This window comes from Chiroxiphia lanceolata, chromosome 17, assembly GCF_009829145.1.
Source record: "Chiroxiphia lanceolata isolate bChiLan1 chromosome 17, bChiLan1.pri, whole genome shotgun sequence".
Lineage (NCBI taxonomy): Eukaryota > Metazoa > Chordata > Aves > Passeriformes > Pipridae > Chiroxiphia > Chiroxiphia lanceolata.
Window position 1 is genome coordinate 7,199,186 of NC_045653.1, and position 26,552 is coordinate 7,225,737.

The window sequence follows — 26,552 nt, forward strand, 5'->3', positions numbered from 1 at the left end:
CTTAGGGCTGAGTGAGGCAAATGTTCAAAGTGAGGACCTTCTTTCACCTCCCAACCCTGACTGTGAAATAACAAGGAGTGCCAGAACCCTCCCAGGACAGTGTGGGGATGGTGCGTTATCCCTCCGAGTGACAGGCCTGCCTGTCTCCTGACGGACAGCTGATGGTCTCGTGCTTGTGGATACGGAAGCGGGGGGTCAGTGTTGGGAGGAAACAAAGACTTCAAGACAGTCCTCCAGCAAGGGGGAGGCGAGGTGTCAGTGCCCCAGCCCGACACATGACGCAAATCACCCTTCTTGGGACAAATTCCAAATTAAATAGACAAGTCGGACAAAGGAAGAGGGGGAAACGGAGGTATAAGGGAATGAACTGACTCGCCCAAGGTCACACTGCATGACATTTTAAGAGCTGAGGTTTGAACCAGAGACTTCCTATATGTCCCAGTCCTGTCGTCTGTCCACTTGACCTCTCTGCAGCTTGACTGCACAATTCAAGTAGTTAGCTCTGAGATTTCCTTGGCAAAGAATGCTTGTCTTTCTACAGGCCTGATTCTCTTCTGGCAGCAGTAAATCCATTGTGTAAATCCATTGACTTAAAGGGAATTACTCCTGAAAAAAAGGAGTTTCAAGCAAGAGTCTGGAAAGTGTTATTTAAATTTACAGCGCTGCACGGTACAAATGTACATCAGCACCTCGTGGGGATCTCCCCTGTGTCAGGGACAGGGTGTGGGGAGGCTCTGGGAACCAGGCTGTGTCCAAGCATGGAGCAGGTTCAGCACTGCTTTGCTGGCCAAGATTCAGCTGCTGGCCATGGACTCTTCCTCCTCTCTCACATCCCTTCTGCGAGGAGTCCAGGGCTCACAGTTTGCCACTGTGTGATTGCTGTTCAGGGAAATACTTCAGAGCTCTTACTCATAGCTGGGATTCATCTTAGAGAGTTTTTTAGGTATGAAACCTCTAAACTTTCCAAGACAAAGGTGATTAAGTTCAGCAAATGGTTTTATAGGTTGGGCAGTTACACCTCTAGCTAAAACATCTTGTAAGCCTCACGGAGATTGTTCAGCGTCTCATACCCTGACATGGGAGAATATTGTGAATATTCACCAGTGTCTGTAAAACATTTGGCAGGCTAAAACTGCCCTGGAAGTGCTAGCAAAACTGTTAAACGTGCCTCAATCCCTTTCCTCCAAACTACTCCTAATAGAATAAGATAGTAAGAATGTGATTTCAATCTCAAAGGAATTTGTCTGCACCTAAATTATAGGGGGGAGGGAAAAGCACTCTAATATAAAATAGCTCCTTTAACTACAACTACAGAAGAATGACTATAATGCTGTGTGGTTTTAGTTGTATTACAGATAACACCACAGGCAGGGTGTTAGCAGTAGGATGTACCAATATGATTTGCTTCCAAAGACATGGGAAGGCTAAATTTCCAAAGGCAGGTGGGTGCACCTTTTCAGTGTATATGTGTGATGATAACTACATCAGCCAACACTGGTCTTTAGCTGCACTTTCTACACAAGGTCTGACAACAAGCACATGAAGATGAAACTTTCTGGGGTGCTGCTAGAGTTCACAGTGATTTCCTCTGCAGAGCCCTAGAAAAAATGTGTCATATTAGAATGAAAAATTAACAGCCAGGGTCATAAAATAAAGAGCCCCAAAGTTTGAACTTTCCCATGCTTTGCAGATGTTGGGATATAGGGTTTTGGCCTGAGCCATCTTTAGTGTTAAAGCAAACATTCCTGTGGCTATAGTCATTAAGATCATGAAAATATGTGGATATGTAACTGAAGAAAGAATCCCAAGAAACCCTTCAACTCAGTGTTTATTGTTTTTCCCCTTTTTCTTTGCACTCTGGACCTATCTGCTGACCCAGAAGTAACAAATCCTTTCAGAACTAATTTATGAGAAACACTGACCCTGAATCAACATCTGTTAGATGACTGCAGTAAATCTTATTACATAATTAAACACCAAAATCTATGTTAAAATAACGTTAAGGGTCTGACTCGAACTCATAAAACCAAGATTCTTCATTATGAAGGCTGAAATCCTATCCCTAAGTCATACTGCTGTGTGTTGGTATTTGGGAACATATGGTACAGTATATAGGATCGAGCACTTTTTGCAGACCCCAGTAATACCTTCAGCACAACAGCACGGGGTAAGCAGGGGAGCGCTCAAGGAGCCTGGGTTTGATGGGTGTTAGACCTTTGACAATACTGCAACTGGGTCATTTCCAGTTAATTACCTGAGGAGTTTGAAGGGGGAGAGTGAAGGGTAGTGTTAAGGAAAAAAAAGGGATGGGGGAAGTGGTATTTTAAGTGTTCAGTGAAACAGTTGAGAGAATTGCAGCGGCTCTTTGAATGTGACTGTAGTTTCTCCAGTAGATCTATAAAATCCATGATCCCCATTGACACAACATACCATAAGAATGTTTTGATCATTCTTGAAGGACTCAGTCTCAGCTGTTTTGTCAGCCATTACATGTTATATGCTCCCTTAAAAGTCACCAAGCAATATATCTGCTGGATTCAATTCATAGCCCTTTTGCCCACAGAACCTGAACTCATGTTTGTTCCAGGTCCACAGTTCTTACAAATCACTACTACCCAAAGGCTTTGGTGAATGGTTTTAGCCCAGATCCTAATTGCAAACATTGGAAATTCCAGCTCACAATTCAAATGCCTTGGCAAGGCAGCTGCTTGGAGAGGAAGCCAAAGCTCTGGATGTGCAATCAAAGGTTGTAAAATAGGAAAAGGAAGAACACCCTTGAAAAATAATTCTGCTGTGAAACAGACTGTGTGCCTTAGCTGTGGGAAAACAGCAGACTTCCTCTCCTTAAAAAACAATCCAAAGTCACTCACAGGTGGTGCATGTGTAAATGTGTGCCTCTCCTCATTCTTGGAAGTAGTATCACATTTTGGAGGCACAAACACTGTTAAAAAATTCTGACCTAACTTAACACATGGCTCAAAATTTGCAGAATAACTCTGGGCATGGTGAGTGTGGCAGTTAATTGGAGCTACAGTGGATGAGACTCATCAGACACTTCCTCTGGCATAGTCCTTTGGGAAAGGAAAGGTTGGGATGGAGTTGTGAGCTGTGGGATGGAGATGGACAACAGATTCAAGAGAAAATAAGCAAGACACCAAAATGTACAGGACAATTAAGGTGATCCAGCCAAAACAAGCAATATCTCAAGTTAGTAGTTATCAGCAACTTCACCACACCTGTCTCAAATATGCAAGTAAGATCAGCATCTTTGAAAGTTTGGCCTTATCTATCTGTGCAGGATCTGAATGCTGCACAGGCTGTACTATCTGATAGAGATAGGGCTCTGAGCTCTCTGAAGTCTTTTGTCTCTCCAAACTGACTCTGTTGTGGCCTGATGGTGATGCAAGAGGAGACAGGACTAGCATAGTTGTGTAACGACAGGGATGGTCAAAAGAAAACAGGATGGATACATGTGCTCAGGTGTGAAGTAGTCGGGTATCAGATCAGAAAATATGGGAAAGATGGAGATAAAATGCCAACAAATACTGGGTACTTGTTTTGATGTGGCCTGAAGTGTTCTCTTCAGATATAGAACTTGGAAACATCAAGATGCAGGGATGAAAAGGTGTAGCTGTTGACATCAAGAACTCGGAGCAATACAGTTGAAACAAGTACTAAAAAAGTAATGTTGGACAGAAAAGCTTGTGGTCCTGATTGAACACCCCAGGGTGCCCAAACTTCTAAAGCAAATTACACACCAGCATAAAACTTAAACTTGGGCTGATCCCACATTTGGCTATTTTCACAGCAGAATACGCTGAGACTAGAAATAAGCGCCCCAACTGTTTTCAGCTTCTTTGTAAATCACTGCTGGTAAGTGAAAAGCTGACCTGAGCTAATTCTGTAAACACTGGTTGGACCTCTGGGTTTGTAATATGGATTGATGGCAGGCAAGGCATGACATGTGACAGCAGAGATTATGCTGAGACATAGCTTGCAGTATTATTATTTCTCTCGACACACCCTGGTTCAGCCCTTGTACCCAGCACAGTAGCACCATGTCAATCACCAGCTCCATGTGTCCAGCAAAGAACCAGTGAATCACAGCAATATTTTTCCAAGAATTAACTGTGTTAAATAACAACTATTATGGAAGCATTTAAGAGCTAATCCAAACTCCAGGGGAGTCAAAAAAATTATTTCCACTAATTTCAATGGATTACGTGGGAGGCCAATTACCCACCCAGGTATTTTTACACTCTTGTTTTCTGAAGATGCAAAACTTCTTTTTCACAAAGAAAGTCAACACTACATGAATAGATTCTGTGCTCAGGCTGCCAAACTGGGAAAGCTTTGGTAATTCCATACTTCCTCCTCCCTGGCACATTTGGGTGATGCACTTGGAATATATTCTGAATATACAAACAAGTAAAAACATACATTTTCTTGTTAACACTTTTGCCTGATAATATGTTAATTGTTTTTATAAGGCCCTTTAAGAGTAGTTGTCTCATTTATTGTAGTGCTTACAATTTGAGCTACTTGTTTCTCATTTACAATGAAAAAAAGCACGGGGAGGAATGTGCAGTAGGGTGTCTGTAACTTCTTTACTCCCAAAAAAGGCCAGAAGGGATTTGTAAAGGACTTTAATCTCGAATAGATTAAAGGTCCTGAATTCCTGAGACTAAAAGATAAGTCAAAGGAAAATAGATTCCAAAAGACAACACCCCCTTGCCTCAGCCTCTCAGCCAGGCGGCTGCTAAGCCATCAGCAGTTGCCTAAGCAACCCCTCAGAGATTTGGATGGCAAAAAAAATCTGCCACACGCTGGCATCAAGGTCTAGTAGGTTTTTGAAGTCTACCTGTACCTGCCTTGCCCCAAGGACGAAGTCATGTAGGCGAGTTTAGCAGGTAGGAAGGTGTTTATCTGCCTTCCCTCTGATAGCTGCAGAGCTACAGAAAATGGACATTGTTTCTTCAGAGGGGGCTGGGGGCTGCCTGGCTTGTCCTGAGAGCCAGTGGATTGATCCTACCCTTAGCATTTCCATGAAAGGGCAAACTACACTCTGCATTACACTGTTTCCATCCACCAGTGCAAAATCTTGTTTGAATTTTCTGGGAAAATTTACCTTTATTTCCGTCCATCACCACCCCTTGTGATTAAAGCTTAAACTTCAGAAACTCTGTTGCATTGTTTCAGTGCAGAGCAGGAGATTCTCAGAAACCAGCTGCCCTGGGACCAGCTCCACCTGGGGTCCACGAGTCCTTTCAGCCTCTGCTTTCAGAGGGAAGGTCTGCTCCTATCTGCTGCCTCACCCTCCTGTTTCCCTTGGGAAGTGTATTCAACTGGAAAATAATTTTCCCTTCCCCAGATGAGATTTTGCGTGGATCCTGTCCTCTCCCAGCTCACCACAGTGCCCAAGAGTGGTGGCAGGAGGACTGGGGACCTCCCAACATGGTGGGAGGGAGGCCAGGGCCATCCCGTGGAATCTGGGCCTGTGGTGGTTGTGAAACTGGGCTGTAAATTTTCGGGATGCCAAATTCGAGACCTCTTGATGGGATTCTAATTAACAGGCATTAAATGTTCCCTCTATAAATTGCACTTCTTTGTCTCTAAATTGGTGGATAAAACCATGGTATTTATGAAATATAGGCCTTTTCTCCTTATGTTACTGAGGTTGAAGAAGGAGGAAACCAATTAAGGGAAGGATCCAGTGGTCTCTGCAGCTGAAAGAACCTACTGGGCTCAGCAGGATGCCTGACTGAGCAAGAAGTGCGAGGTCAGTCCTTATATTTTTCTGAGTAAAAGGAGGACTATAAAAAAGATTGCAATAATGTCATGCCAGGCCACAGTCTGCGAAGGCACATGTTTCCCTCCTCATTGTGCTTGACAGCAAGAGTTACAGGGGCAGTGGCAGGAAATTTATAATGGCAAGAATTTGGGAATGTGAAGTTCTGTGATTGGTTTTCATTTGTTTCATTCTCTCGGCTACAAGATTTACATGCTGACATTAGGCAGCTAAAGCAGCAGTTAAAGAAATATTTGAAGAAATAGTTGAAGATTATAAATTGGAAGTTCTATAAATGGAGTAGAACAAATGTCCTGGGTTGTGTGATGAGATTTATTTTTTTTTTTTAAAGAGTGATAAAAACAGTATTTGGAGGGCTTTTTACATTGAATAGTTGCAGCTCTCCAAGTCATCTAAAAGCTACCACAGGTTTCTGGAGAAACCTAAGGCAAAACAAATACTGCCTTGATTTTGGTCTGTGAGATAAGCTTACTAGAAAAATAGCCTGTGGTTTTTCTATAACTCATTAATGCATCCCATCGCCAGGGATTGCTGCCATCCTGACACTTCTAAAAACACAGTCCCTCCTTCAGACACAGGCCCAGCACCCCCAGGCACTTGGGGACTCTGGGCTCATCTGCCAAAGCCCTGTCCTGATGGGCTTGTTCCCATCTGCCCTGTGCAGTAGGGACTGCTCTGAGCCAAGGCAATGCTCAGCAGAAGAGAACCTGTACCCAGGTGCTCATGGACCCATTTTATAGCCAGGTAGAGGGAGGTGAAGGTGATAAACTATTTCTTGCATGGTAAATTCAGTGTGTGGTAGAGCAAGTCCTGCCCCATCCAAGGGTGGAAAGCAGGACTAACGCACTAATTTCAAATGAGATGAAAACCAGGCTCTATAAATCCTGATCCCCAAACCCAGAGGTTAGAAATTCTTTAGTGCTCATTCTGCAAAGTGATCTGGGGTAAGCATTTTTGCCTCAAAAAGGGAAAAAAAAAACCCTCTGGAGTTAATATTCTTCCTTTAGCCATCACTTCATTTTTTCAGCTTTCAGCATGAAGGTGGTGTTGCCAGCAAGACCACCTAGCCGCAAACCCAGCAGGGAGCTTCCAAAATTCTTCTAAACACTGACTCCTTGTTATAAATTGAAAAGTGGTAATAGCAACAGTGCATATCACATCTGTGCCAGGCCGGGCCTGGGAAGCAGCAACCTCCCTGCTGCCGAACACAACTTGGAAAGATCCTTTCAGTCCACACATGTATCAGCATTAGCCATTTCTTTGTCAACAAATCCCTTAATACGTACCCTTTCTATCATGTACAGATGTCCAAAAAATAATGGAATACTGTACTACAAGATTAAACACTTTAATGTCAGCATATGTGTTGCATGACTCTGAACAATGGTATCATTGTGCGTGTACAAACAGCAGGGCGAGGGAAGATGGGTTTAATTATCTCCGAAGCAGCAGCAAGTTCTTCCTGACTAAGTCAAACTTCAGCTAGCAAGGACTGCTCAGGGCAGAAATTGGTGTTTCTCCCTTCCTGATGTTCTCCCAGTGTTGGGGTTAGTGTTGTACCCACATCAGGCAGGGCTTTGGAGCGCGATGCGGAGCCACCTGCTTCCCTGGGAGCCATGAACACGGTGTGGGGATGAAAGGATGCTGTGAGTCACCACATCCTCTCGCCCCATGTGTCAACCAGGAGCCTTTTAAGTAAAAATTCCTTAGTAGGGTCGACAGTAAAGGGGAAATATACTCACTGGGAGGAAAAGGACAGAGAGAAGCATGCATGCTGCCTTCTGCATTTGGAGACATTCCCTGCTGGGATTTCTCTGCAGACACTTTAGGGCAATGCTGGACGGTAAAACTATTTATTCTTTAAGAATGGATGTTCTTTAAAAAATATCTGGGCAGGTTATGCGTAGGTAATCTATTTTCTTTTCTGAGTGTGCCCTGATTGGTACCAGTTTACTCTGTGGTTTCTCTGCTGAAAGCAGAGCCGGACTAGATGAAAGGTATTGTGAAAAATTTACACGTGGGACTGCTCTGTGAACACGAAAGTCTCCTAATAGTAAACAGACTGATCGTGGTGCGAATCCTGATGCTGTTTGCTGTGTCTGTATGTGTATCTGGGGAAAGCAAAGTTAAATAAGCAGGGAAGAGTTGTGTTTCTTCAGAATACCTTATTCACAGACTCATCACTTGAAACACAGCAGCATATGGAGCTGCAATCCATCTTCAGCTGTTGTAATGCACTGAGGATTGCTGTGGGATTTGGGAGGTGTAAGGGATGGAGAATACGGGCGGGTGACAGGGGAAAGAAATAGATGGGAGTTCATGAAGTTGTTCCTTTCGACAGACTCCCTGTATCTCTACCTTCCTCTTCCAGGAATCCACTGTAAGAAAATCTCCTGCAGGGCCTCCCACACCAGCATCTCAAATCTTGTTTCCCTTCCTCCTTTCATGGGGAAGGACAGTTGCCCCAGCAGCTCTCCCATTCCCAGCACCTTGGGGGTGGCATTTTTCCAGAGGGACCTAGAGGCAAGCTGGGGACTGTGGTGATGCTGCAAAATGTGTCTCCTACTGTGTCCTCCCAACTGACCAGCATTGTGGCCACCACAAATGTCTCAAGCTCTCGTGCTGGCACTGGGAGAGTGCTGGTATTTACCCTTGACAGACTGCATGGACAGATCAGGACTGTTGTGTGTCTCCTGCCCACCAAGGGCAACCTCAGCTCTTCTCTACACCCCCTCTAGTAATGTCCCTGTAGCCAAACTGTGCAGTGAGCAAAATGACAGGCAAAAGCTCATCATTGCTCCTGCTTTCTTTTCTCTGTCTGTACTGTATTGCACAGTATGGAATAACACAGCCTGAGAGCAGAGACATGCTGCTGTCTAATACATCCCCTCAACACTGAATCCTCTGGGTGCAGCTGTGGGAGGCATGTAAAGATGCAGGAATACATTTTTCTTTTTCTCATTTGAACAGAGACAACTACATTACACTGCTTGCTCTCTTCTTGTAATGCAGGGGGCAGCAAGGCTGCTTCCCTGGTGCTATGAAACCAGGGAGTTGTGTCTGGTGAGCCCAGTTTCCCAGGGAAGCTGTGCCAGCATTAGGTGTGAACTCCAAGTCACACATTTAGCCAGTGCATCCAAGGGTCAGGGAGATAGTGGCAGCCTGGGGAGGAGGGGGAGGAATCACGATGAGGATCAGGACAGTGGAGACTGAGATGGCATCCACTGCACAGAGAAGGGCAGTACTGGTCTAGAGGAGAAAGCAGCGTGGTAGGTGTCTCAAGGGTGAGCAGGCTGGAGAGCACAAAAAGGGAGAAAAGTTAGTGACAATATGGTTCACTGAGAAAAATAATCCCCCAGTCCAACCAGCAGACAAATGGGGCCCAAGGTGCTTCCTGCAACCTGCTCTGAGGCTGGAGGCCTCTCAAAAAATCACTGATGCAAAAACCAGCAGCCTGCCTGTCTGCTTGTACACACAGTGTTCAGCAAATGGAAACACATTCCCAGGCCCAAGCAAGGAGAGACAAGCGGCTGAACAAATCTGGTCAGAAACAAAGTGTATTCAGCCAGGGGAGATAAGAGGCAGAGTGAGAGACTGCTACAGGCAAACCCAAAATGGGCTATTTGGCATGAAATGCAAATTTTTGAATAAGAAGATTCAGGTCATTCTTGAAAGCTTCCAAGTGTGAAACAGTTCTTCACCTTGGACCAAATTTCAGAGCAGGGAGAAGGCAAGAAAGTTTCCCCGAAGTGTTTTTAGCCAGCTCTAACCTAAGCTCAGGTAAAGGAAGACAGCCCACAGTGAGTGGCAGTCTGGAAGGGAGCTCATCCCTGGAGGGCTTCCCTGCCCTGTGTCTGCACAAGGGAAGGACTAAACATCTCTGGAGGAAGCTAGGAGCCTGCAGCACAGGCACCTTGATCTGCAAGAGGCATGTGCAGAGGACATGCAAATTAGAAACAAATCATCACACAGTAACTCTTCCATGCAGAAATGCAACAGCATCAAATTATTCTCTTGCATTCCTGTAGCTGCACTGGGGCAAAGTAAGAAGTCTTCAAATGTATTTGATAAATTAGATACTATTCATAACAAACAGCCTGAGTCAGTAATCTTGGGGAGGTCACTGCCCGAGTGTCTCTGATGTGTTTATACAAAACAGACAGAAATGGGTAAATGTACCAGTGGTGCCTGGAGAGTGAGTTCACCCACATGGCTGGGCTCCTCTGCCTCACACTGCCCAGTCACAGAGGATATTGCCTACCAACCTACTTTCAGCTTTTCCAAATCTTGTTTCCAGGGCAAAAAGAACTTTATGAAAGTTGTGCTCATAATCTGATGCTTTCCAAGCTTATAAGATGCTAATTATCTTCCACTACATGATTTTTTTCAAGCTGCCCTCTGTTTCTTATTACTAATGCTGTATCATTATATAGCATAAAGTTACTTAGTACAGCAAAAGATTCAACAACACTTGCAAAACTGATAGAGAAAGTAGGACTGGATTCTGGACTGGTACAGCTGGTTTAAGGTATTTTAGAAGTAAATGAAATCAAATGAGAATTTATAATCCTTCCTGAGGTCTGGATTCCATCAGACTAAACTCATTAGGCATTAAGGTGCAGGTGCAGCTAAATAAAGGATTGTTCTGCTTTCCTTAATACCATAGATTCACATCTTGAGTTCAAAATAAAAGTCTTTTAAAAGCACATGTATATATTGTGCATCTACTGGCAACACTTGAAAGAGAAAGTTCAGCTGATGGAATCTTCAAATGCCTCATTTTTGCCAAAGGAATGTGCCCATTTCTGCACTGACTGTGCTAAGGGACATGAGTGAGAAGTGACTGGACATTGGCCTCTTAAGGTTTATTCATTTCAATTGCATCAGGCTTCCTTTCATCTACTGAACAGCTGCCCAAATAAATAGCCTAAATCTAATTAATCCTCCTTTAATATTGTATTGCCACAACAATACCAGCATCCCCCCCAAATACTACAGAGTGTGGGTCTACACCTGCACAGGCTCCCTGGGAGGAACACGGCAGGAGTCGCAGGGAATCCAGCCTTTCTTGTGGCTTACTGTGATAAAAGGAAAATAATTCAAGAACCAGTTTCTCAGGTTTGAACCCATACGACTTGCTGGATTTCTCAGCTGAAATCCCAGATTCTGGATTTGTTGAGAAAGCAGCTTGTGGGATATTACAAAATAACTAGTCGATATCAGGCACGAAGCCATCAGATAAGAATCTCAGCCTTTGATTGTAATCAGCACTATTTCAACTTGGAATGTATACACTGAGCTGTGCCCTAAGACCATGATCAGCCAGGCTTTTCGAGCTTCCTATGCACTAACAAACATCTGCAGCACTCGACCAGGCAAGTGCTGGGAGATTAGGGGGCAGCAAACTATTCAGGGGAAAGGTCTGGCTGCCCCGGAGGGGAAATCCCTGCTGGAGCAGTGCTTGCCCTGCACCCAGGCTGTTACAGCTATTGCACGTTTCTCAGGTGTTCTGTGTGTGGGAGGTCCAGTGATATTAACACCGTTTATAAACCAGGATTATTCAACAGAAACACAATATTTGGAGGGATGGGAGGAAACATTTTGGAGAATAATCATTAGATACTTCAGTTACTGCTTAAAAAGATACTGCAGAGTGCCCTCGCTTGTGCAAGTGTGACTTCATGACCTAGTTCACATTTTTCTCTGAGATCATCATGTTTCCTCTGTGCTGCCAAGAGAGCTGAGCTCAGGTGGGGCACTGAGTTTGGGACACAGGAGAGGAGGTCACTGCCTGGAATGATCCTCCCTGCTGGCCACTGCACATCTCCCACTGTCCTTTTGCCTGCGATGGGACTCTTAGCTTATGTGTGAGATGTTTTTGCTTTCTAGGAATGTTTGCTGTGCTACACAGTTTTACTGAGAAACAGGCAGGAGGCTGTATATTCTTCTAATAACTCTATACAGGCCTGAGAACTATGAATATAAAAGATCTGGGAGTTGATGACATCGACATATATTTCCGTTGGCAGATGTAAAACACCAGTGTCTTACAGTGATGGCAAGTTTAAACCATTATTTCAGAGATGTCCTCAGGAAGGCAAACATATACATGTACAGAGCGTGTGCACATGTCTGTCCCCTTTGCACTGTAAACGTTGGTGGCCAATGCCTGAGGCAAAACGGCATCTGATGGTGAGGCAAAGATTTATTTTCGGTTTAATTGCCACCCACGATCCCTATTATACAAGAGGAATTTTTTTTTTTTTTTGGTACGAGATAAGCCCATCAGTGACATCAGCAGCACCTAGCCCTGCATACCACACTGTGGATCAGGGCTGGATTCCTGACACTGAGCCTCTCACTAGGGCTGGGCCATCCCAGCCTCCTGAGTCAGCCCCTAACAACAGCATTTTCTGTTTTGTTTTGGGTTTTTGTGTATCTTCAAAAGCAATTTTGCAACTGCAGTTCTGGGGTAAAAGATCAGCTGTTGTAATACGCCCTCGTGTCCTCGCATGGGTTTGGTATGAATGAAGGGAACGCAGTTCACGTCCTGTTGCGTGCAACTGGTAAAAATAGCACAGAAATGAGTGTATGGGGTTTATGAAAGCATCTCTGAAGGAGCAGGAGCACAGATCATCCTTCTCCAGCTCGGTCCCTCGCCTACCAGTCACTACTCGTTTGTTGGACTACAACTGCCAACACAGGCAGGAAAGACTTTCAGTGTATTAGACACACACTGACTTAGATTTTCCCCCTACTCTGTCTGTATATTTTCAGTGAAACAGCTCCCATCTCACAGTTGTGGACTAATGAGCAAAATGACAGTTACTGTTTTCTAAAAAAATATTTGGGATTTGCTTGAATGCGTTTTTGCGTCTTTCTGGATTCTTTTGAGTATTTCTGTATTCCCTGTGTAAGGTTTTAATGTAGTGTAACAGTCAGAGATTTCCGTGGATATGGACTCTAATATTCTGGTAATTTGATTATAATGCATGCCCTGGATTGCAGGAACTGTTGTATTCAGAGGTCAAAGTTGTGTCCACACCAGTGAGAGAAGTTTTACACCGCATGTCTGATTTGCTTCTCCTTTTCACCTGTCTCAGGAGACAAATGATTCATCACATAGTGCTGAAATATCTTCATCTTCTGATTTGAGCCAGGATTTTAGAGTGGTTACCCAAGAGCTTCTCTTTGACCTGAGGACAAAGATCTGTGCTGAATGATTCTTTTTCAGTTCTTCTTTTCTGCAGTTTATTACAAGTATATTTGTGTAATTAGGGGGCCCAGTAGTAATGTTGTTAAAATACAAGTGGGCACGTTTATTGTTTCCTCCAAAAGGAAACAACCAGTCTCTAGCAGTTCTGGTTTTTCCCTGCCTCAGCTGAACATTTACTGCTTTATGTAGCTAGCAGATTGTGAGGCTAAAGTTACTTCTTTTTTTTTCCCCCTTTTATTTCTTTTTGTTAAAAAGAAAAGAAAAAAATCCCCTCCTTTCTCTTAACAAATGCTGGATTTTTTAAGGATATGGTCAGAAAGGGGAACTTAAACTCAGCATGATGTTTATAGTGCCACACAAGCTTCAGGAAAAGTGATGTGCAGTATTCTTTATTAACATCTAAAAAGTCCCTGTGGGATTATAACGACTGCAGAGTAATAAACAAATAAAAGTAGCAAGATTAAATTGTTCAGAATATTTTTAGAGATGGAAGCAATAAGTTTTAACCTTGAGAACCGGGGAGGAGCAGCTAGCATCGAGCATGTGAGCAGAACAAATACAATTGGGAAATGATTCCTGTTAGTGATGACTGGTTATCACTGATGGCATTATAGATATTTGGCTGATGAAAATAAATTGTTGAAATATTGATACACAACAATTTGAACACTACTCAACTGCAAGCACTAGAATTTGGAATTGCTAAATTACAGTAATTTTTAATCTCCCATTTCAATGATAGACCTGAACTTGCTTCCCCTTGGGGTGCCAAAAGACTCATTAAAGTCAATGGGTGTTCCAGGTAGACAGGGAGGGAAATATGACCAGCCCTATTCCCAATCCTCAGGAAGAGCCTTGTCTCTCCATCGGAATTATAACTCCCAGCTACTGACGCTGTATTATTTTATGAGCATTTTTTAGTAGTTCTCCCAGAGTTCTTTCTGATCTCTTTTAAATACTGCCACTGTGCTGTGGGAAGAACAATTGGTAAAAACGACACGGCCCTGACAACGCCAGGGAAACGTGGTGGCTGAAGGCAGGATTTGGCCCAGTGGCTCCAGTGAGAGAGTCAGATCTCACCCTGATTTACAGCCCCCCAGACTGGGCACAGGACACTGTGCCAGCTCCTTGGACGGTGTCAGGGGTGGTGACTTCACCACCGGGGTGGCCCCGGGCCAGGCTGCTCCAGCTGAGGATATTGCCTGGTGACATCAGTGGGGTCCGTGGAGGTGTGATTCAGCCCAGCACCACGCTGGGAGGCTGCAGCCTGACGAGAGGAAACTTTGTGCTCATTCCAAAGGCAGTTGTGTACAACAGGGAAAACCTTAAAAAATGATGCGCCGGGAGATTATCGGAGCGATGGGGCTCCCTCATCACACAGAGCCTGAGGGGCACTTGGTCGTTTTAATTATTGCTTAGAGGGAAGCAGCGCCTTCCCTCTCCCCTCCTTTTCCTTGTTTTCTTTTATTTTTAAAAGAAGGCAGCTTTTAAGAGCGTGCCATGAAGATCTAAGTTGAAGGATTTTCTCTGCTACAAAGCCTGCATAGTTTCCCAGGCCAGGTGGACCCGATAGCACTGACTGCATGCTGAAAAATCTCATCCCCACCCTTCAGGCACTTTAATTGTAAGCCTTTCCAGATACACTGGATAAACACTGTCAAAATGAACCTGAAAGGGTTGTTGTTGTTGGTTTAGCCCTTAAATAATTATGAGTTTGTCTGTCTAATTACAACATAATCTTGTTTAAACTTGGATGGCTATTTGCAGGATCCCTCAAATGAGGTGGAAGCAGAAACACTGAAAAAATGAAAATTCGTGCTTCTTCCACTTTAAGAAAAGGAAAAAAAAGAGTTTTTACTCCTGTAAAATTTAATTCAACCTGATAACAAAAGACTTTAACTTGGAAGCTACTGCAGTAGGATAAAGATGATAAAGAATAGTGTGGGACCTCCAAGATGCAACAGAAACTTAATCCTTGACGGATAAAATTTTTCAAACAGTTTAGAAATAGCTTAAGGTAATTTACGGGAAGATTTGAGTGACAAAACACATTACTTGAAGTGCCTTTCCCTCACTAGGCACTTTCTAAATTCTTTCTCTTTCATTTCTTTACTCTCAGGAGACTTTTAAATCCAGTGAACCAAAACAACACTTTGTTTGTTGGTATAGCACAGGGCTGGCACAGATGGCAGACACTGCACCTGTTCCAATAAACCAGGGAAATGGAGAGATAAACCATAGCACTCATTAAGAGGAATCTACTGAAACATGAACAATTTGTATTTTGAACATCTTCCAGGAATAAAAGGAGAAATACATAAACAGACCTTGTTTTTACCAACATCAGTTTAAAATAAACTTGTTTAAAGGGAACTTCACTTTTGTTTCATGTACAAAGGCAGACATACCACTAAAGAAACTATTATGCTTGATTTTCTTTAAGAAAGCAAATGATTTTATCTAGCTACTCCTTTCTTCTGAAGAAAAATTATCTGTTGGCAGTTTAATCAAAATCTGTTAATTCCCCTGTTCCTTAGTTGTGGCAGCTTTTTTTGCTCTTACATTTTCTCATGCTGAGTAATATCACATTCTTACTGTCTAGTTCCGAATGATCAGAGGAACAACACAAACTAAAGTCCATCTGCTCATCTATTAATAAATAACTAAAATTATTAGGTGGGGGGAATTGTTTGGATAGTTAGCAACAAAGTTCCCTGCAAAACAGCTTTTTTCTAGGCACAGGGAATATGCTGTGTAATATCTGATAGCTTATTAAAAAATGTTAAATGAGAAGAAACATTAAGTAATAGTTACTCAAAGGATACACTTCTTCAAACATTTGTCTTGATCATCAGTGCTTGTGCTCTATTTCTCTCTCTCTCACACACACACAAGCATTAAATACAAAATGTCATGAAAATTGCTAAGTATCGTTTAATGTTGGCAGCCCTGCACTGTAAAGCCATTTACATAAAACTGTGGTTGGCAGATCTCACTCTTCCATGGGAACAAATTAACATTGGCATTCCAAACACAGGAAAGTAAGGAAATTAGAAACACAGTTTATATTTGGCCAGTGCTTTGAAATACTGTACCATGCTACTGATGTCAATTAATGAAAAGCAGAATTTTGCGGAGAGGATCTGGTTTTGAAACACATTAACACACGTTAAACATGTTTGCACAGGAACTGGATTGTAAGCATCTTGGTTCCAAGACAATAAAGCAATTACACTAAAACTTGTAGTCTCAAAGTTGCCATTAATTCAATCCACTCAGTCTGGATCACTAAAGGATTTTCACTGACTCTTAGAGGTAGATGATACAAATGTTTAAAAAAAATGGGTAAAGCACAGTGTTGTAGGGATTACACCCAAGATGGCTTTTATTTTACCTGCTGTAAATCAGGTGTATTTATGTATAAATAATGGAATTGTAGAACACATACCCAAATAAAGGGGGGGCTCAGGAATCTTTGTAGCTTTTATCAGCAAAATAAGGATTTCCAGAAGGACTGTTTGAATCAGAATCAGTTCAAACTTTGCTACCTGCAACCTTTTATGTAGCAAAGATTTTTACTGACAAAATCTTCAACACTGAAAAAATCTAGATGGCAGTTTATCTGCTGGCACAATTCCACTGACTTCAGTGGACTTACTCCAGCACGGAATTCGGCCCTGCAGTCTTTACAAGGCGCTGTTTATTTGTACTATGATTCAGATATTTTGATACCAGGAATCTTTCAGCACTGAAGTTTCTCCATATGAAATATGTCTTGTATTAAGAAATATCAGTTTCACATTTTTGTCAAACATTATTTGTTAAATTCTGTTTGTTGCAAAGATGGGAATTCAGCTGTAGTTCAACAACATGGATCGGGCTAATAATGATAAGCAGTGACTAATAGGAGCTAGTTCATGTTTTGATTATTTGCAGCAAAGGAAACTTCCCTCAGAAACAATTTCAAGATTAGGAGAGAAAACTGTGTGAAGCTCTAGCAGAAACTACTGCATGCTCATTATTTCAACACAGGGGCATTTCTTTGGCCCAACTCTGCTCTCAGTGGTGCTAGTGTAAATCAAGAGGGAGTTTATGGGAATTACTTTGGACGTAGAGTTGTATAAATGAGACCACAGGGCCAGCTCCAGTAGAAATTTGACAATTTACACCAATGAAGACCTAGCCAAGAATTTTCTCTTGGGTTTCCATTTTTCCAAACATAAGCGTGTGCAGAACTTTATCCATGATTAGTCCTCGTGAGTAGTCCCATTTACTTCAAACAGTTGCAGAAGGAAAATATTCATCCTGAAACTAATTTAAACAGCTCTCTCATTTCTTTAGAAGTTCCTTCCATTTAGAGAAGATATATATATAATAGCATAGTTTATTTATATACAATAATATATGCATTTTTATATATGGGTGGTTAATTCACATAAGTACTTTGATGCAGGCCCCAGAGAGGAAAATTGGAAAGGGCTTAAAAAATCATAGTCTCTTAATGCTATATATCAACAGGTAGTCTGTTTATCTGGCATATTATCAAAATTTGCTTACTTGTGTTCTTGCTCAGATGACTTCATCTACCATTGCAACTTCTCACTGGTATTCATCCAGTTAGAACAATTTAGAAGCATAAAACTAAATGTGTTATCATTTTAACCACAAATTAACAGTTTCCATATAAATATTAGCATTTCCTCACTTGATTCAAGGGATAGCAGCCATAATGGCACTAACAGTATATTTGATTTAAACTAATTAAAAACAGGGGCTCTTGCAATTTAATATATTGATTTTACCAGTGGGACTTAAATCTTTTATAATAAGTGTACACAGCTGCACCACTCACCCACCGCCACTTTTAAACCTAATCCCTGCATTCCTCCTGACAATAACATGACAGAATCCACACATCCCAGTATTAGCCTTAACCCCGGTGACACTGCCAGAATGTATTAAACTAAAACATCGCAGTGTCCTATTTAAAAGGAGCCTGTCAACAGCTCTGACCGGGCTTTAATAGTTATAATCTTTTTTTTAATTAATGTTTCCAACCACTTGTGTAACCTTCTCTCACACATCTCTCCCCCCACGACCCGAAAATGTGTGTCGGGCTTATTTCCAGAGGAGAACGTAGCGCCTGGTTTTGTGCTGCCTGCCCAGAGGCCATTAAACCTCCTTTGCAGGGACACACACACACAACACACATACACACGCCACACAGGCACAACCCTCACACACAACACACGTACACACACCATACACACACCCCTCACACACAACACATATACACACACCATACACACACACAACACACATACACACACACCTCTCACACACACACCACACACACACACCACACACATACACACACCATACACACACACCTCTCACACACACACACCCCACACACACACAACACACATACACACACCACACACACACCCATCTCACACACAACACACATACACACACCACACACACACCCCTCACACACAACACATATACACACACCACACACACACACAACACACATACACACACCACACACACACCAAACACCCCCTCCACATACACATAACACACACTCCCCACACACAACATGCATACACACACCACACACACAACACATACACTCATAACACACACACACACTCACACCCCAAACATGCCCCCACATACACATAATACACACACACAGCACACACACACCACCCACAACACACAGCACACACATGCACAGCACACACCCCCACACAATACACACCACACACAACACACACAGCACACACATGCACAGCACACACACACGCAACACACACACCCACAACACACACATGCACAGCACACACCACCCACAATACACACCACACACAACACCCACACAACACCCACACAGCACACACCACACACACACACACACACACACAACATACACACAACACGCACACCACAACTGGGGGCATGAGTGCGCGGGTGGGAGCAGGGTGGGAGCAGGTCCAGCACGCTCCACTGGTGCCCAGCTCCTGTTACCAGCATCTCAAGACCTGGCCATCAAGGCTTGTCTCCTTCAAAAGCACTTTAGGAGCCACTGTGTTTTGGCTTTTAAACGACAGCTCACAGAGGGGGCTTCACCCCCCCCACCCCAGGGACAGCCTGGGTGGGAAAGGAGGAAAGATCCTGCTCTGGGACAAATCCGCTGTGTGCGAGCGGCGTGGGGGGCGGTGACAACTTCCACGTCCTTTTTTCTTGCATAAGGACATCTGTCCTCAGCTGCTCCTTTCTCTGCTACCAGTGCACCAGCACGGCAGAGGTAAATAGTTCCTGTTCTGTTCTGCCACTAGAAATTAGTTGAATTCTCTCTAGAACATGCCTGTACATTCAAAGAATACCTGCTGCACATCAGTGTCCTTCATACCTTCACTTTGCTGCAAGCTTTCTGCCTTAGCTAATGTTCTACCACCAAGCGTTGCACATATCCACACTGCCCAAAACAATTATGGGATGTACCTGTTCAGGCTTCAGAGCTTCTAGCAGCGTTAGGTGGAGGAGGAAGAAAAACAAACACCAAGGGCTTGGGACTAATGTATGGACAAGCCATGTGATCGGGACCAGGCATCCAGGGCTAACTTTTAATCTGCTTTGTTTCAAGTGGGAAATATGTGAAGATCAAATAAGTTCAAATCCAGGTCAAATATCCTTGAAAATCTTTGATTTATATAAGCAGGAAAATGAGGTTTAAAAGAAGTGATTATGAAAGGGTTACTAAAAACACAGCTGTACGCATACTCTTATATCTGAGGCTCTCCAAAGAAAAACTGTGTGACATCTATATTAACCTTTGGCTGTACACCAATGAAGGCCTGTAGTGAGCTGGAATGCAAGGCAGCCCCTTCCAAATTTTAACACAAGCCAGGTTACAGCTGCAAATGCCTGCAGCCCGTGCTCACTTTATAAAGTATTCCCCGAAGGAAATTTTTTAACTGTTATAGAATCTTTTTCTAATACCCTACAGTGTTAAAGCCTGTTATTAAAGGGCAAAGAGATGGTTCTCTATGCCAAACACTTGTCAACAAAAAGGATAGCCAGATGGTATGAAATAAAAGGAAACTTGGGGGCTCTTCAGCTTCTTGATTTATATTAACAAAAGCCACTTTCAAGTGCTCCTTCCAAGAATGACTAATTCCCCCCCCACTTCTTTTTTGCCAGGATTAAACAATGTTGTTCATTTTATAATCAACCACGAGACAAATTAACAAATTGCATATCACTTGTGCTGACTCTTTTAAAAATATTCTAAGCAACTCTGTTTACCAAGGCAAGATTACCGGCATAAGGACAACTCAATTATTTTTAGAAGAGAAGGTCTAAGTCATCTAGAGGATGTTTACTCCTTAGTTGCTGTTTATAAACTTGAAATTAAACTTGTGCAAAAAATGCTTTGCATTTTTTCAGTTCCTAAAATGGTTCAGCTTGTAAACTGTACTTGGACAGAAATGAAATTCTAAATAGTGAAATTATAGTAATAAATTTTACAAAATTAGCCAGTAATTAACTAACTTAGTCAGACCACTGTGGCTAAATTCTCTTTTAATTTACATGTAACTTCATTCTTGACAAAAATCCATTCCCCATCCATCTTAGCACAGGTGTAAGCTAAGACAAAATGTAGCCTGTGAATTAACTGGTTATAAATCTAAATCTAATTAATTGTCAAGATTTTACAGTAACATTACATGCTTAGTAAAAAGCTCCCTGAAACGGAGCACCTGTATTTTGGTTCCTCCCTACCAATACCCAGTATAAATTCACTAGAATAAATATACACAGTATCTCCATAGAAATCAATGTGTGTGGGGTTTGTCGTTGGCTTTTTTACTATATATCCCAGTAAATCTTGCAACGTAATTTTTTTTTAATATTTTTCCTTCTGAAATTGTGAAAGTGGATAAATGAAAAATATGAATAAGGCAAAAAAGTGCTTTTATAAATTAGCATTTGGAAGCCTGGAATTAACATGTTTTATTGAATGAAATTTAAAAGTACTATTTCTTTAATCGCTTTTACTTCCTCCATTCTGAAATGAAACTTTATTACACTGTGACACTTCCTCATTGTGATGGCTCTAGTATAGTAATAAAAGCCTACCTGTGAAATGCAATGCTCACAGAGTATCTCTTACAAAAGTAGGACACGGCTTACTACAGTCTGCATTTAGGAAATTCAGCTCTGCTTTAAAAGGGGTCACTGTAGAAAGTCTCCAAAAAAATTCAGTCCTACAATAGATGTTCTAATTTTCCCTGAATGTCATAGAAAACTGTACGTCTCAAAGCAGGTGTTGTGTTTGACTATATACGGGAGCGAGTGGCTGCTCTAATTCATTAAAACGTCCATAAACAGGCCTGTCTTTGTCCTATAAAGATGAAAGAGCGATGACTATAATGGGATGAAAGGTGTGCACAGGGATGAAGAAAGCTATTATAGATCTATGTCCTTTTTAAACTCGTCCTGGCATGCACTGTTGACAAGGGAACAAAACAGCACAGATAAACCTCCGAAATGTGCCTTGCTGGTAGTAATTCCACCTGTCCTTAAAACTATTGGATTTTGCCAGCGCTCTTACTGCTCACTGACGACGCTGACAGCATCTAAATAAAATGATCTTTTAGTATTTTGCATCAAGAACACTCTGGGGTTTCTAAGCTGACCATAAAACCTGGTAGGTCGAAACGAATGAAATATCCACTGCAGCCATCCCATCACGTCGACTCTTGGTTTCTTACAGCTTATACAGGTGAAACCTGCTCTGTAAAGAGTTCTCATGTAGGCAAAGACATATCCAAAATGTAAGTTTTATTTCACAGTTTATGGATCGATTCCACTCCTTTGAATTCAAAATAAGTAGTGACCTGAACATTAAGAGTGCACCTCTTCCATGGGCTGACAGGGAGATTTTCCTTACATTGGAAGCATGGGATGGGAGCGCTGCAGTTTCGCTGATGAAAGTTATGCAGTAGATAACTACACCTGAGGAGCAGAGCTGCTTCCCCAGGGCTAAACTCCCTCCCATTAGGTACTTACATGTTTCATAAATGTTCTCTCCTCTCTACCAAAATGGAAAGAGAAGTGTGAATTTTGCTATTGTTACTTCAACATCCTTTGTCTTCTGCTCGAGACTGTCCTTGCACTCGGCTGTACACGGTGTAGGACCCAAGAATCACAGAGAATAGTGTTAGCAAGATCTCTCTTATCTCTAAAGTCAAATATTTGACTGTCATTGGTACTTTTGACTGCTCAAATATTTGATTTTAAATGTATCATTGCTCATCAGCTTAAGGATCCAGCACTGATTAGACAAACATTGTAATTCCAAATGGAAAGCACCAGCTCTCATAGAGCACAGCCCCCGGGCCAGATGTAATTCCAAGCTTCCCACTGTGAAGCTTATGGCAGTTAATAAGGAGGTGCAGCTCATGCAAACTAGAGATCTCCCACAGCGTCCTGTGTCTCCTTATCATGCACGAATTGTGCCGGGATGGCTACCGTGTCTAATAATTATTAACGTGTGTCACAGAGCCTTTACAGCTGCTGATCTTTTCAAGTTGGTTAAAGTGCTGGGATTAGAGAGGTGGTGATTTAGGTGGTGATTTAATCTTTGTTCCCTCTGAAGTTCCAGACAGTGGAAGTGTCCAGAACAGTGACATCCATAAAGGTGCTAATGGATTTATGGGAGATGGGGGTCTGTAATCCCTAGCAGGTTACGTGCCAGAGGTGGTCTCCTCTTGTGTTTTGTGTCTCCCTTTGTTTGGGACAAAGTCTGAGTGGATCTTGTTTTGGAAATACAATTCAGGTTCTGCCTTGAACTTGCAGGCACCCAGTCTGTACATGTGTGGTTTAAGAGCCGCACATGATGAGGTCTAAAAAGGGATAGAGTGAACCAGGTCTATAATTACATATTTAAAATAGAACGCGCACCCTGACAACGTTTTACTCAAATCCGGCCAAGTCAGTCCACACGGGTGTGCAATCTGCAGCGAGCAAATGGAAATCAGATTGGGCCGTGGCATCCAATTAGAGAGGCCTAGCGAGGCGCATACAAAGCGTGCCAACTCTCTATCGTTTGCATAAACCCATCCACATGTGCTTGTGAAAAGAGGCGAGTTAGCGGCATAAACTGGGGTCAACAGGAAAAGCTGCAGGAGTAAATAAGGATTTACTGTGGAATCCCTCCCAAGCCATTAGGAAAACATGTGCGAGCGGCTCAGCCCCTCCGGCCGCGGGAGCGCGGCGCTGGGATGCCGCAGGGAACTATCCGTCCAGGCAGCCCTGGTGGCTCCGCATCCAGCACGAGAGCCAGCCCGGCACCGGGAGCTGTGCCGGGACCCGTGGTCCTGCCTGGGTTTCGTGTATTCCTCGGCAGTGTGGGATGTGGAACAGACCTGCTAATCGTCCTGTGTAACTCCTACCTGCAAACCCAATTTCTGAAGTGCAGCAACTATCAAAGGGAGACCTTAGTGTGTCGGCGCGCAGGGTGGAGCGTGGAGAAAGCTTGTGGCTGTCCAAATGCTGTGATGCGGAGTCAGTGCCCTCTCCACGCTGGTGCCATTTAACCACTACCTGGCAAAGGAGCCGCTTTTCCGAGGGTCGCTACCTGTCCTTTGCCCAGGTGGGCTGCCACCCACCTGACCCGCTGGGAAACAGCTCCCAAGCGCGGCCACCTGCACCACCAGCCCTCGTCCTCCCGCTGGTGGCCAGGGCGCCGCTCCAGCCTCCCCCCGGCGCGGTTCCCTGCCCGGTTGCCCCGGACCCGGCTCCGCCGAGCCCGGCACTCACCCAAGTTGACGAAGCTCATGACCATGTCAGCCTCGGTGAGGAAGTTGCTGTCCTGCAGGCTGGCCAGGGGCGGCCCCTGGGTGCTGAAGATGGGCTTGTAGGGGTAGGAGAAGCCCTCGCCGTCCTCGGCGGCGGCCCCCGCCGCCCCCTCCTCCACGGACATGGCATTGTAGAGGTCCAGCATGAACATGGGGGCCGAGTTGTGCTTGCCGTGGAGGTGGGGCCGCGGGCGGTGCGGCAGGCCGAGGATGGAGAGGATCTCCCGCTGCATCTCGCGGCGCTCGGGGCCGCGCAGCCGCCGGTGGATGAAGCTGGAGTGCACCTCGTTGTCCACCGTGAAGTCGGCGAGGACGCAGCGCAGCCAGAGCGCGGGGGCGGCGGCGCCCAGCACCAGCAGCCAGGGGCTGGGCTGCCCGCGCCCCGCCGCCGGCATCGCGGCTCGGCGGGGGCTGCGGGGCGGCGCGGGGGGCGCGGGGCTGCCCCGCCGCGGGACGCGCCCCGCCGGCATGCACGGCACGGCCCGGCACGGCACGGCCCCCGCTCAGCCCCCGCGGAGGCGCCGCTGCCCGCTCATGGCCCGAGGCGGCGGCGGGGGGCTCCTATCGGCCCCGGCCCATGGACCCTTCCCCGGGAGCTCTTCTCTGGCGGCGGGAGCGGCCGCGCAGTGCCCGCGTCCCGCACGGCGCGGCGGAGCCGTGTGAGCGGCGCGGCCCGGCGGGGAGCGGCGGGAGGGTGTCTCTGGTGGGAGGAGCAGGCGCTGGAAAACCCGAGCGCTCGCTCCCTCGCTCGCTCGCCAGCTCCTGAACCGCCCGGGAGAGAAAAATCCCTGGATCTGCCTCGAGGAGGGACGTCTGCTCAGGTTGCTTTTCAGGATGTTTGTGGAGGCTGCGGGCTCCGGGAGAGGCTGAGCCGGTCCCGAGCGTCTAAATTAGCGTGAACGTCATTAGGGAGAAGACACCCCAGGAGGGAGGGCGGTTTATGCATAAGGAAGGGGCCCAAACTCCCACAGAGTTTATAGGTGCAAGTACATCGTCTGTCTGCACAAACACGCATACACACTCTTTTTTCTCTTCCACTCTTTTTTTTTTTTTTTTTTTTTTTTTTTTTTTGAGAAGTACAGATGAGGAGAGACTGGCCGGGACAAAACCAAGAGCACTAAATTATTTAAAACGTGGTGATTATACATTCACGCACGTAGACACGTATGTATGTCTGTGTGCACAGAGCCCCGGGTCACTTTTTCCAGCTGGCAGCGGGGAGAGTTAATGGAGAAGCGTTAGAAATCCGAGGGGTGAGATGAATTGGAACCATCAACCTGTGCATGCGGGTGGTTTATGACACTAGAGTACCCTCTACCCTTGCCTTCCCTTTTTCCTCCTGCTCCCTGGTACACGCCTTTGTGGGATACCGTCCTGAGGTGGATTGTCACCTTCTTAAAACAGTGGCTTTTTTAACTCAGTGGATGCAACATCTACAGTAATGGAGCCCCAGTCCTGATTAGTCCAGGTACACATCTGCTACAACAGTAAATAATAATAACAACAATATCAGATAACAAATGTAGACTATTGCTTCCCAAATCTTACTTGGAAAACATGGGGAAGACAGGATAGTTTATTTGGGTCACTGAATCGCCCCCCGAGGTAATTTCAGAAACCATATATATATATGTATATATATATATATATATATATATATATATAATGCACACTAAGTTTATGCTGACATTAAGATTCATTCCTAAGACAAAGGAGGAAGAAGAGGGGCAGGGAATAAAAGAGTTCAGCAGTTTTTTGACTTTTTTTTTTTTTAATAGGTGAATAATCTGATATTTTCAGAAGAGCAGTATTCAGTAGTATCCAGCACCAGATCCTGCAACTGTTCTGGAAACTAATGTTCAGCACTTCTTTTAGCTCTTTATGTTTCAAATCCTTGCATGAACAGCAGATAACTAGTCAAAAAGCTGCATGGGAAACATGATGAATGATTTAATGTGTTTGTATACATGCATGTGCACCTCATAATAACAGGGAAACTGAGACATCACATCAAAATGACTCATGGCACTATTGAAGTAGTGGTGGAACCAGCATTGAAGTCCTGGCTCAATCCTAACACATGTTTAGGAATGGCTTAAGCTCTGGGAAAATGGTGGGGGGAGAGAGGTTGTGAAGCCATATCCACCTAAGGTAACATGGGAGCACTTGCTCAACTCACTGGTGCCAATGGGGCTGCTCAAAATATCACCCCTGTAGCTGCTGTCCCAGTGCTCTCCACTAATGAAAACACCAGTACCTGAGCAGCTGCATTTTGGCTGCCCAGTTAAGATCAAACTCTCCAGCATCTTTTGTACTTCCTGAGAAGCAGCACTAACCTGCTCTTAACCAGGCAAATATTTGCCTAAATTTCTTTCTTGCCGAGGGTGTGGTTTCTAGATCAATTTAAGCTGATTTAAAGCCAGGCTCCCCCTGAGAAAAACTTATTTTTCTCATCCCACCCTAGCCTGGACCTTCAGCTGTGCAACCCCACCTCTCTCCAATGCTGGTACCAATACTTACACACAAGTCAGGAAACTTATTTTGTTTTTAAAGTATTTTTTTAACCATTTATGTATTTGTTTTTGCTGAATTAATTTTCTGCTGGATCAGCTCCTTGTTCTGACTGACTACATATTGTGGTGGAACTAAGGAG

General features: G+C 44.1%; 1 protein-coding gene across 1 annotated transcript in view; it reads right to left on the reverse strand.

Moving 5' to 3' along the window:
* Window positions 1-24,369, reverse strand: part of BMP7 (bone morphogenetic protein 7) — a 46,315-nt gene extending 21,946 nt beyond the window's left edge. Inside the window, exon 1 of the mRNA XM_032705262.1 lies at window positions 23,862-24,369. Within this exon, the coding sequence (XP_032561153.1) occupies window positions 23,862-24,369 (508 nt within the window). The remainder of the gene's footprint in view (window positions 1-23,861) is intronic.
* Window positions 24,370-26,552: the final 2,183 nt, after the last annotated feature.